At 39.3% G+C, this 12,573-nt stretch overlaps 1 protein-coding gene and 1 pseudogene across 2 annotated transcripts in view; one reads left to right on the top strand and one right to left on the bottom strand.

Annotated features, from left to right (window-relative positions):
* The window catches only part of acsl3a (acyl-CoA synthetase long chain family member 3a), a 42,917-nt gene that overhangs the window by 18,570 nt on the left and 11,774 nt on the right, over positions 1–12,573 (top strand). For both annotated transcript variants that reach the window (XM_088345400.1, XM_088345401.1), the window contains exons 4-8: positions 2,610–2,719; positions 4,847–4,985; positions 7,838–7,988; positions 8,576–8,699; positions 10,539–10,610. In XM_088345400.1, coding sequence (XP_088201526.1) covers positions 2,610–2,719; positions 4,847–4,985; positions 7,838–7,988; positions 8,576–8,699; positions 10,539–10,610 — 596 coding nt within the window. The remainder of the gene's footprint in view (positions 1–2,609; positions 2,720–4,846; positions 4,986–7,837; positions 7,989–8,575; positions 8,700–10,538; positions 10,611–12,573) is intronic.
* LOC148358487 (U2 spliceosomal RNA) lies at positions 12,326–12,415 on the bottom strand (annotated as a pseudogene).

Raw genomic sequence — 12,573 nt, forward strand, 5'->3', positions numbered from 1 at the left:
ATATTTTTATTCATTTTTATCAAAGAAAAGGAAGGGAAATACATTAAATACCCCTCATGGCACCTAAAATTTGCAAGATGTTTTTTTTTTTTTTTGGTTTTCTCATTTAAAGTTATTCTCTTGTGGTTGGTCGATATTACATTTTTTTCCGGGATTTAATGTTGTTGACTTTAAATTTGTGGACTTTAAATAAGGTTAAAATTGTTTGGTATTTTATCTTTTTCGTATATCTGTCTGATTACTGATGCGAGGCACCTGAGCCTGCTTCTTTGGCGCTAACTGACTCGGGCGCTGATTGGCTACCTGTCACTTTTTATACCCCCGTCTTCCTGTCACCGGTTGTCAGTCCGTCCGAACCTCAGCTTACGTTAGGCAAGCTTTTCGACCCTGACTCTCTCCTGTTCTGATTCCCATCTGTTTCCTGGCTCTGACCCCTTTTCTGATCTCGACCACGATTTTTGATCCCCGTCCCGGCTACTGATCTATTTTTTTCCGCTCTCGACGCCGCCATCCGCTCGCCGCGGAAATACCACTTCCGCGTCTGAGCAACCTGTCCCCCGCGACCAGCGATCTACGGATCGTGTGTACTATCCTTTCCCCTTCTTCCCAATAAAACTAAGAGAAACACACGCAAGTGGGTCCTGTCTCCGTTATGGTCCTGCCAATATCTGTAAATATTGTAATTTATGTATCCTAAGTTTTATAGGGATATGTGTTTTACATAACAAATGTAAAGTTTTTCCTTGTATTACATAGTTTATGTGTTGTTGAACTGAAAAGTCAATATTTTTAATAAAACATTTTGTTGTGCGTTTTTCAGAGATTCTGAGTTGCTGGAAATTAAATTAAATGATCTCCTGCCGTGAGATCAAGATTTAACGTCACATGTGGGATGTAAAGGAGCCGTTTTCACAACACAATATCATGCAAACTAGTGTCAGGGTTTATTTGCCATATCAACTTTACAAGAGATCCATTGTGTGCTTTACTGAATTAAAAGTAAATGTGGCTGCTATTGTGACATTTAAGTCTACTTTCATTAATCTAATTCATACAATAAATCACAGCGTAAGATTAACATTATGATTTAGTTTGGAAAGCGATCCGCTATATCATGATGAGAGCAAACTCGCACATAAACAGAAAGTGACACGCTGCTGAGTTCACTGGGGGCCTTTGGCTGACTCCTTGCTGGCTCTGTCAACATGCAATGATCACGTAGACTCAGTCACACTGGCCGTGACGCCATCAGCCTTCATTCGTTTGCCCCCTTTCATTCCCTGCAGTTTCTTCCTCCCTCTCCAACCTTTAACTCCTCTCGACGTGCTCCCTTTCCACTGGGCTAAGTCGTGTCTGTGTGTCCGTGTGTCAACGAAGCGCTCTAACGATGCTTTTCTGGCTCGTGCGAGAGCATATTTTCAGCGTGACAGTTTAATGGAGCCTAAACTAAACGGGGGGAAAAATACGAGGGACCTTTCAAAGGGTATTAAAAAGAATTAGGGAATCTAAAGTGCAGCTGGGAACACTAATATAAATAAAAACTATTTTCAACAGACATTAAAGGGTGTAAACGTGCTGAGTGCAACAAATGCAAATATTTTTTATCTTTCTTGGATTAGGTTCATACATTCACCAACAGAAAAATTTCGTATATTTAAAAACTGCCGTGCACATTTTAGTACACTTTTTTTGCATTTCCTTAAAGGGACAATGTGTATCATTTCACCATTAGATGTCGCTGTATTGTGTAGTCAAACTTAAAACGAATGCTTAAAAGCTTAAGAAAGAATACAAACTACAAAGACTCAAAGCGCCAAAACCTCATTATTTGTCTTCTATTTTTTTTTCCCATCCTTTTTTCCACAATTATGTCAGCTCCCTATAGCTAAAACTCATGTTATATAAAATAAATACTATTTTCTTGACTTACAAGAAGAGCTAAGATTAGGCCTAAAAAAATCCAGCCCAACCAGAACTCGGCCTGGGGGTATTAAATTAATTCCCAGCTCGATCTCAAATAATTAACTTGATTTTAGGGACTGAGCCTGAAGCAAACCCAATTCTTCATATTCTATTTGTCAGGACTTGGGAGGAGGAGGGTGATTTCGGCCGACTCCTTTCGCTTCTCTGGGTCCAGCAGTGCTGAGCGGGGGGCAGAGCACGCTGCTGCCCGCTTTGATAAGCGTGGTGAGAGGTGGATAGAATCCATTGAGCGGATCCTCCACAAAGAATATGAAATAAAGAACAATGACTGCTGGATAATTGGAAGAAGAAAAAAGTCAGTGAGAGAGAAGCTCAGTCAGAACCCAAACTTAATGGTTGACATTTTAAGGCCGAGATTTCAGCTCTGACTCGGAAAGACTCGGGCTTTAGATCTTACCTCTTTTTACAAATATTTTTAAAAATACATGTTTATATCATAGTTCATGTATTTTTCCCCCTATTTTAAAAATCAATTTTGTTTTTTCAATTTGAGTTTTATTAAAACTCGGATGCGCTAAATAACACACAGTGTCCCTTTAACAACTCAATATGGTCAAACAAAAAAACAGTGAATAACAGGGGCATTCAAAAGCTTGGTGTATTTATTTTTTTAATTACATTTGCAGTGGCAACCTTCTATTCAACCCTGGGCGGTCCAGCAATTGCTCACGGTCTGAACGAGACAGAAGTAACACACATCATCACCAGCAAAGAGCTTCTGGAGAACAAACTCAAGGTGAGAAAATGACTCTCACAGCAATCATTCTGGCTCTGTAGTAAAAAATGCACCAGTGTCTATTGTATGTTCATGTCTTTGTAGGTATACAGTGCCAACCTCAATGTGGACATACCATTATATAGTTTGAAATGAATTCTTTTTTAGAGATCCTGAGAGAATTTTGGTTTAGAAATTACTACAGTGTTTTTGACACTTGAAAGGGAATACCACTTGTTGCAGATCATTTGAAGACATAACCACAAACTAATATTATTTCAGTTTTATGTACATGAGCTTTAAGAGTAGACCAAATATTGTACTTGTGGCAGGTTTGCAAGGCCAGACGAGTGACAATAATGTGTTTAAACTCAAATGCTTCAAAAACAGATCCGGCAAACAAATGATACGACAAAGATTGAACGAAAATGAGAAAATAAGATGCGAGCAAAATAATGGGATAAACTCCAAACATGACACTAGTAGCAGAGAAAGAAATGGGGGTGAAAGATAACAGGTGGACACAAAATAGTAGAGAAGAATACAAACCGTAACAATATACTTATATTTTTAGAAATGCATTTGAGCTTTTAAGTAAGTGTTGTTGTGTTGTTTTGTTTTAACCCTTTTCTCATATGCCTTTGTTATTTTTCCAATTCTAAATTTGAAATATGGTATTTAATAAGTTCATATTCAATCAAAATTTACATTATTAGCTGTTTACTGGCTGTCGAATATGTCTGAGCTAATCAAAATTCATGATTGAATACTGTACAGGACAGGGTTTTTTCTCTCACACCAAATTTGTTTGTCCAATTATCAGGACAGTGTATAAACAAGTCTTGCTAACTCTATACAAAATATAATTTTAACTAGTTTTATTTTGGTTTTCATAATTATATGGAGGGCAGCACGGCGGCACAGTGGTTAGCGCGTGAGCGGCACAGTTCATAGGTCATGAGATCGAACCTTCCTGTGTGGAGTTTGCATGTTCTCCCCGTGCTTGCGTGGGTTTCCTCCGGGCACTCCAGTTTCCTCCCACATTCCAAAAACATTTCAGGTGAATTGGCCGGTTCTAATTGTCCCTAGGTGTGAATGAGCAAGTGAGTTGTCTGTCTCTGTGTGCCCTGCGACTGGCTGGCAACTAGTTCAGGGTATCCACTGCCCGAAGACAGCTGGGATGGGCTCCAGCACCCCCGCAATCCTACTGAGGATAAGCGGTGCTGATAACGAATGGAGGCATGGATAGTTATATGGTTTATCGTATGTAATATCTGTCAGAAAAAGCTAGAACTGGCTTTTATTCGATTTAAGTCGAAATCTCGGATATTGGTGCTTTTACAATCAACAGTCTCTTCCAGTTTCTGATCTTGCTCTTCCATCCATTTTTGTTATATTAGTAACATTGGGCCTTTGTCTGGATTTAGGCATGCAGAGACTATGTGATCAAGACAAAAATTTGTTCTAAACAAATGTGCTTTTTGCGGTGGCCAAGGATAACCGGAAATTTGAGGAAAGCAGGACCTAAATTGAGATTGTTCATGCCAGAATCGTCATTCAAACTGCATCGTGTCTAACATGGGTTGAAAAAACACTTCAATCCATGACAGACAAGAGTCTTTATAAATTTGCTGTTAATTTTAAAAAAAAGGTGTCAAAAACACCAGGATATATAAATTGGTTCATCTGTAAGAAGTGGCTATCTTTAAATTTACAGCAATATGTGTTTTCTGAAGGTCATAACCTTTGCTTTCAGACAACAATGGTTGTTAGACTCAATATGGGAAACCCACAAGTTTTGTAGCACTGACTTTTATTGTAAGGAATCATTAATCAGCCATTGTCAACCTCATCTGTAAATAATATTGTTTGTCATTGTAACATGTGAAATGCACAACAAAATTAACATTCGTCTATGGCACTGTGAATGAAAATGGTGTGATGATGACAAAATGCTTTCTGTCATGTCATCTAGATCACTGGTGGTTGAGTGGTTACTATTCGAGCACTCTCACTGTTGTGACCTGGACTCGATTCCCTTTGCACCCGACAATGAATATAATGAAATATAAGGAAAATCCCCTATTTTATTCTTGTTAGCCTTAAACAATGTCTTTGCACACTACTGACTGTAATCTTGTGTGCTAGGATATTTTAGCTAACGTTCCAAAGCTGCACTGCATTATCGTCGTGGATAAAACTCCAACTTCATGGCCCAGCTATCATAGTGGTGTTCACATCCACAACATGACCGACGTGCAAAAGCTGGGCATCAAACCAGAAAATGGTAAGTTGGCTGGTTTAACTTGTTTCTCTTGGTGCAAAAATGTTCTGACTATGCTAGCTCACTGGTTATATTTAGGGTTCAATCAGTGGCATTTCTCCCTTGTGTTCTTAAATACGATCGTATTTTCCACACTATAAAGCACATAAGATGATAAGGTGCAACTCCGAAAAAATAGTCTCTTGTCATTTAAGTTTACATGAACGCAGACTTTTTGTTTAAATTTAATTTAAATAAGACTGTACAGACAAAGACTAAGAAGAACAATGGCTGGTAGATCATAGGATTTTTTATGATTGGGTCAGGCTTGGCCTCAAGTTTAAGACATTACCTCTAGGCTGAAATTGGCGGACAAAAACGTTTCCCTCTTTTAAAAGGCTTGCTCAATCACAGAGTTGTCAAGTCATGTTTATTTGTATAGCCCTTAGTCACAAAGTGTCTCAAAGGGCTGCACAGACCACAGGTTATTGCAAACCACAGACTATTATGACACCATCCCCTGATCTAAAACCTACATGAGGGCAAATAATACACAGATATTGTCAAGATAAAATATAGGTTATTCATATGCTAGGGAATAGAAGTGTGTTTTAAGGCTAGATTTAAACATCTCCATTGAGGTTGCAGATTGAATCTCAGGGGGAAGAGCATTCCACATCAACGGGGCCTGAATGGAGAACGCTCTCGAACCTGCGGATATCTTCTTGGCTCTTGGGATCACTAGTAGACCAGCATTTTTGGAGCGAAGGCTCCGGACCAGAACATAGGGGGGAATTAAATCTGAAATATATGAAGGAGCAAGTCCAACTTTTCACTATTAAATCAACACAATATATTTCCTTGTACAGCTTGGTCTCTTCAATTTAAACAGCTGTTGGCGCGATTGCTTTGGTGGATTACCACCCCTCAGCCAATCGAAGTTTGTGAAACCAGTGACCTTTCTCAAGGCCCTCTAGTACGCTCACAGATGCCAATTCTGAAACTGATTGGTTAAACAAACAGGATTTTTTGTGAAAGCTTTCAGGTAGATTTCCAAACCTGGAAAAAAGTAATTGCTGAAATGTGATTGATTAAATGCTGAAATATGAAACCAAATATCTGGAAGCAGCGCAACCAAGGACATGCAATGAAAGGAAGAATATTTGGAATAATTATTGATGGACAAAATATAATCAACGTCACATGATTCTGATATTTTCTAGGCCAGCAGAGAAGGCTTTGCAGGCCCTCACTGCCTACTGTATTATAAATTCACGTTATATATTAGTGCATTGATTGATCTGTGGAAAGATGTCGTCTAACCTTGTAGGCACCGGGAATCGACCCCAGGTCATGGCGGTTTTATTTTTACTTTTTAACGGATGTTAGAGAATGGAAAAAACGAAAAGTCTTCCTGAAAGGTACAAATAAACACAAAAAAGGAAAACAACTCTCCAGTGTATCTGATGATAAAATTGAATATGCATTTATTTATATATTTCGAACGAAATTTCTGTTTTCTACATTTTCTAACATTCATTTCTGGCAGGGCGTAAAATTGTGTGACACTGATATGAAATCCAACAACCTTTTTTTATGTCATCTGGATCACAGGTAGTCCAGGGTTATGAGTCTGCGCTCTCACCTCCGCGACATGAGTTCAATTTCCGTAGCATGTGAATGATTTTTAATTGATCAATCATTGCACAAATCTAGTAGTATACCCTAAAACCTCTTATCTGTACCTCTTACCGGTATGCAAGGCGAACCGGGTTATAATGCGCTCTTTCAGTTTTCTGGCCAGTTTTGGCGTTTTAGGTGCCTTTTATAGTCTGAAAAATACGTTTATTTGTCCGTCCTATTCAGTCATGTAAATTATAGGCAATGGATGGCCAAGGAAAACAATACTCACATTTTGACATCCCATTTGACGATTTTCCTATGCTTTAGTTGTGGCAAATCAGGATTAACCAGGGTAACAGGATGGGAGTGCAGTGATGTTTGCAAGCTGAACCATCAACTTAGTATGACGTTTATAGATCCTAAATGTCAGTTAGGAGATAAAGAGTTCCGCGTCTCTCTTATCTTAATTCTGTGTGCAAGACTGTGAAAAACCTGGACAGTATCTTGACAGTTTCATCGAAAAATGGTATTGTATAGCGGGCAGTACGGCGGGGCAGTGGTTAGCGCGTGTGCAGCACAGTTTTGAGGTCATGAGCTCAAACCTTCCTGTGTGGAGTTTGCATGTTCTCCCCATGCTTGTGTGGCACTCCGGTTTCCTCCCACATTCCAAAAACATGCATATCAGGTTAATTGGCCCGTCGAAATTGTCCCTAGGTGTGAATGAGCGAGTGAGTTGTCTGTCTCTGTGTGCCCTGCGACTGGCTGGCAACCAGTTCAGGGTGTCCACTGCCCGTAGATGGCTGGTATGGGCTCCAGCGCCCCCGCAACCCTACTGAGGATAGCCAGTGCAGATAATAGATGTTATTAAATAGCAATATGGTCATTCATATTTGTCCATTTATTTGGGAATTTTGTTGCTTCTAAATGTCATTGCACTACTTTTCATTGGACTGTTATCATAGCACTATTATTATGATACGCTTATGACTTAGTCCTGTATCAGAGCACTAGCCTGTAAATATGTTTTCTTTCCTTTTCATCCCATCATCCTTATTACCTTATTTTGTTTCCCTGAAGTCTTTACGACATGTTTATCCTGAACTGCCATGTTGCGAACTATATTACCATGTTAGCAATGACTATAAAGACAATTCTAATTTTGTTAAATTAGCAACATCGGGCCTTTATGCTTGTCATTTTTTAAAACTAATGACTATTCTTAAGTGTGTTTTTGTATTTTATTTTTATTTCAGCAAAATCTGAGCAAAATCAGCCCATAGCTTCGGATATTGCGGTCATCATGTACACAAGTGGATCCACTGGCACTCCCAAAGGTGCCTTGATCTCCCATAGCAACATAATTGCTTCTACAACTGGAATGTCTGAACGAGTACCTGGCTTGAGGTGTGCAGTTTGATATCAATGTTTTGATTCAATGTTTGCTTGTTTTTCGCTATATTTTGATATGAAAGTATTTTGACATCAAATGATGAATATGTGGTACGTTATTGGCATTTGGGATTTAGTTTGCTGGTAAATTGGTGTTATGACATGACTTAATTTCAGTGATTTATGTGTTTTTTGCATCAGGATTACCTAGTAATGTAACGTTTATAAGTATTTCTTCAGCCAAATTTCCCTCATCAGAGTGCTTTTTTGTTGCACATATTGAACAAACACATATTGGATCTATTTTGGTAAAATTTGGTACCTTCACTTGCATGGTGGTCTTCCTTTAACTATAAGGAATAGAAAAGTTGTGACAAAAATGATCGTATTTTGTCTGCAAAACTTCCACTGCTGAATGTCAACCAAATGTTAACAATAATGTGAATCACATCCACATTTGAATATGTAAAATATGTTTGAACTACAAATCCTTAACATTTAGAATTCTCACTAAAAATAGCATCCATTTACCGCTTCATAAGATTATGTATTGTGTTGAGAAGAACATTGACAACTTGAGCTACTTTTTGTCCTTTTTACAGTGAGAAAGACACCTATATTGGTTACCTTCCACTGGCCCATGTACTGGAATTGAGTGCTGAGATTTTGTGCATTTCTCATGGTTGTAGGATTGGCTATTCTTCACCTCAAACTCTTTCTGACCAGGTATGATCACTTTCGTCCCATTAAATCTGTTTTTATGAATTAGAAAATTAAAATGTTATGAGGGATTTTGTTTTAACAATATCTATCATACACTAAATGTCAGAACAGAACAGACGGTAGACCCAAACGTTTCACACCAAGCTTATTTGCGGAAGCGGATAAGTCAGGCGCGGGAAAACAAACGCCAGCGATTCTGCGATCGCTGGGCAGGAGAAGCAGGACCCCCACGAGATCGGAGTGTGGTCAGAGGGCGGAAACGAGTCGAGCTGCCGGGACGGGAGATCGAAGCGTGGTCAGAGGAAGAAAAAAAGTCACGTAGCCGGAAACAATCGGGAGCCAGGGGCAGACGAACAGGATACAGGAAAGTATGGGACAGACAGAAGCCAGAGTCAAAAAGTGCTTGTCTTGCGTGTGCGGAGGTTCGCTGATGGACTGACCAGGAGTGAAGGAGAGTACTGAGTTTAACTAGGAGGGGAACCAATCAGGACACTAGCAGCAGCTGGAGCCAAACGAGCGGGCACAGGTGAGGGCACTGGGCAAATCATGACAACTAAATAGTGATATGATATAAATACTCCTGGAAACTATATGTTCAAGAACTGCAAATATTGAAACATCCATAGTTGGTCATCACTCTGTGCCAACACCAATTTAGGGTCACTGAAGGATAAGAGTGTCCAGCTTGGCCGTGGGTTTAGTGAAACCATGGGCAAACCACGGCCCGTGGCTTACATACAACCCATTAGGCCCGCTGAACAAAAATGGTAGAAGATGTGTTATAATGTTTCTCTTTTTGCTGCACCATGGGTTACAAGAATGTACGACCGGAACAACAGTATTACTATTGCATATATTCATACCTAATCGGGCAAATGGAATGGATGATCATGACGGTAGTTAGCAGCTGTGATGCACGTAACTTACAAAGGGTGCCAATCGAGTTCTAATTATAGGATGATACTCAAGTTTGGTCCCCATTGGTGGCATTAATCAAGCTAATAAATCAGTTGTTTTTTGTTGATTAGAGAAGTCACCCATACCAGACATCTGTCGCATTTTTAGCAACCACAAGCCTATTAACGTGCACGCCTAAAACCGACTCAGCCCCATTGAGAATGTTTTTTTATGGAGCTTCTTAGCTGCACATTAAAGTGTACTGCGGTTAGGGCCAACATTCAAATGTAAATGTCATCGCTACATTTTTTTAGTATGTTCTAATTTGTTTTATATTTTATTAAAAAGCAATGTAAAAAATACAACACGCAGTGTGACACGACAAAAATCAGATTTGATTCACACAAAAAACAAAAACTTTCCAAACTTGCGCTGCTGCATTTTTTTGTATTTCAATGCCTTTTATCAAATTTAGAATATTACTTTGCTTCAATCCTTCTGCTTCAAAATAAATTGATAAAAAGAATCAGATTAAGACTCTCTTTCAGCAGATACTTCAATCTATTCATCCTCCTGGCCCAGCCCCTCTGCTAAATCTAAAAGTGTACCCACCCCAGGTCCAATGTATCGTAGAGTTCAGGGGTGGGATGTTTTTTTTACTTGTGGTTTCTTCTCTGAAAAACCTTAGGATTGTATAATTATCAAATATGTATGTACCGGTAAATGAAAAAAAGTGTATTGATACTTTGTATATTAAAGGTCAACAAAATCCATTTTTAAAGAGTGTTTGGCAACAAGAGATTAATGCAGATTAACAAGACTTTCATTTCATCACCAGACTGAAGATGTTTAACTCTCAAAGAAGCACTTCAAAACTAAGAAGGAAAGTAATCTTCCCTTTGATTATATATAATGCAAGATTTTTTTGTCTCCTCACTACACCAGTCAACCAAAATCATGAAAGGCACCAAAGGAGATATCACTGTCTTGCACCCTACTCTAATGGCCGCTGTTCCGGTAAGTCCAGTCTTAGCCACACATGAAGAAATATTGCCAATTTTCAATGTGTGTGTTTGTATGTGTCCTGATGCATTAGTGAGGTCATCAAAGTGGACTTCAATTCAGGACAAACCAGTGAGAATTCTTTCCTAGGCAGAGCACATTAAAAATATTGGCTTATTAGCAGATCATTTGGCTAATTTTATTAATATTAAAGACTGTAATTCAATTTTGCAAAAATAAGTTGACAAAGTTGGGAGATTTTGGGCCCATCTATAGGAATTGCTCCTCATGTAATTATGTAGTTCCTGTGAGGATTGGCCCACTCCTTGTTACATCGTTTTGTTAGTCTTAAGGATTTATTTTTCTTATTTTATTAAAGAAAAGGGTTAATAATGCCATAATTGTCTGCCAAATGAGAAATACTCAACATATTTATTTGTTTTTCTGTAACCAGTGTAAGGCTCAACCTCACCTCAGCCCAGTTCTTTTATCCTAAATGTTCACTATAGTAGAAACAAGAACCAGGACTTGCATATTCTCGTTTATTTACTGTATTTACTAAAAAGAATACACAGCTGTGGAGCCATTTTTCTACATGATGCGGAAGGAGTCTGTCTTATATAAAATAGTGCCTTGTCTATAACTGTCTTATCTGCCCACCCACACAGTTAGATGACTCTCTGTTATGAAAAAAGTCCATGCGACTTAAAAAATGTATTTAATATCTTAGAGGCCTGATCTGACACCAGTGTGTAAATGATCTAAGCAGTGTTTGTTTCACCGAGTCTGTATGGATTGAGTTCCATCATAAGTGATGTTTGTGTATATGACTGATGTAATGACCAGTCCAAACTTTAGTTGAGGTTTTGTCAGCTGGGGTAAGGTTAGGCTCTGGCCTGACCTCGTACAGTTTGAGCGATAAAGCAAATAACTTTGAGGTAACTTTCAAACATTTTCTATACACAGTCAAGTTTCAGGCAACTTGATTTTCCCCGGTGTCTTCTTTATGCTTCTGCACACGGATGCACACAGCAACGCCTCAAAGACTGCACCACCCCCCCCCCCCCCCCATTTCCCAATAGTTGCAGAGCAAAGGGCAGAGGCCCCCAGTCTCTGGAACCATTCACAGCTGTGAACAGAACGTGAGAAAGCCCCCTGTGGTCATCCCCACGAAATGCACTCTTGCTAACAGGCAGATTCATAGAAAACTGCTTGCCGTGACAACAGCATATTGTACTTCCTGCCCCACTGCCATAGCTTTGCATGCAAGCTTGATTCATTACTCAGGGATGAGCAACTAAATACAGAAATAAATATGAAAAAAAGACAATACAGTGAGGTTAGTGTCTAGTGAGATAGGTAGATTTACTATTAAATTACCGTAAATTCCGGACTATAGAGCGCACCTGATTATAAGCCGCACTCACCACATTTTAAGAGGAAAACCGATTTTGTACATACACAAGCCGCACCTGTATATAAGCGGCATGCGCCCACACTTAAACATGTAACACAAACACAAAATTAACCCAAACCTGACTTTGAGTCCCGCGATTGAAACTAAATGGGGTTTTTAAGGGTTATTGTTCTATCTTCGTTATTCATTATCCATTATCCGTTATCGGTCAGTTCATAATACGCTACAAAGCCTAGGAGCCGGGACTCTTACTCTCAGCCAAAAGGCCAAGCTAAGGTCCTAGCCCTAAAGCCTTGTTGCGATCATTGCGAATGCACCGTTCCCGGAGGTACTGCAATACCGGGCCGATGCTTGGAGTGGACAGAGCAAGCTCTTATTCCATCTCCGGAATGCAAAAATCAAAAGGCCAAGCTAAGGACCTAGTATATGTGACACATCTCAATTTCTCATGATCGGCTAAGGGCCTAGTATATGTGACACATCTCAATTTCTCATGATCGTAGACAATCTTAGAACCACAAAAGCCACAAGAAACCATCTAATACGCCATTATGGATGGGG

This window comes from Urocampus carinirostris, chromosome 10, assembly GCF_059441175.1.
Source record: "Urocampus carinirostris isolate Australia breed hairy pipefish chromosome 10, RoL_Ucar_1.0, whole genome shotgun sequence".
Lineage (NCBI taxonomy): Eukaryota > Metazoa > Chordata > Actinopteri > Syngnathiformes > Syngnathidae > Urocampus > Urocampus carinirostris.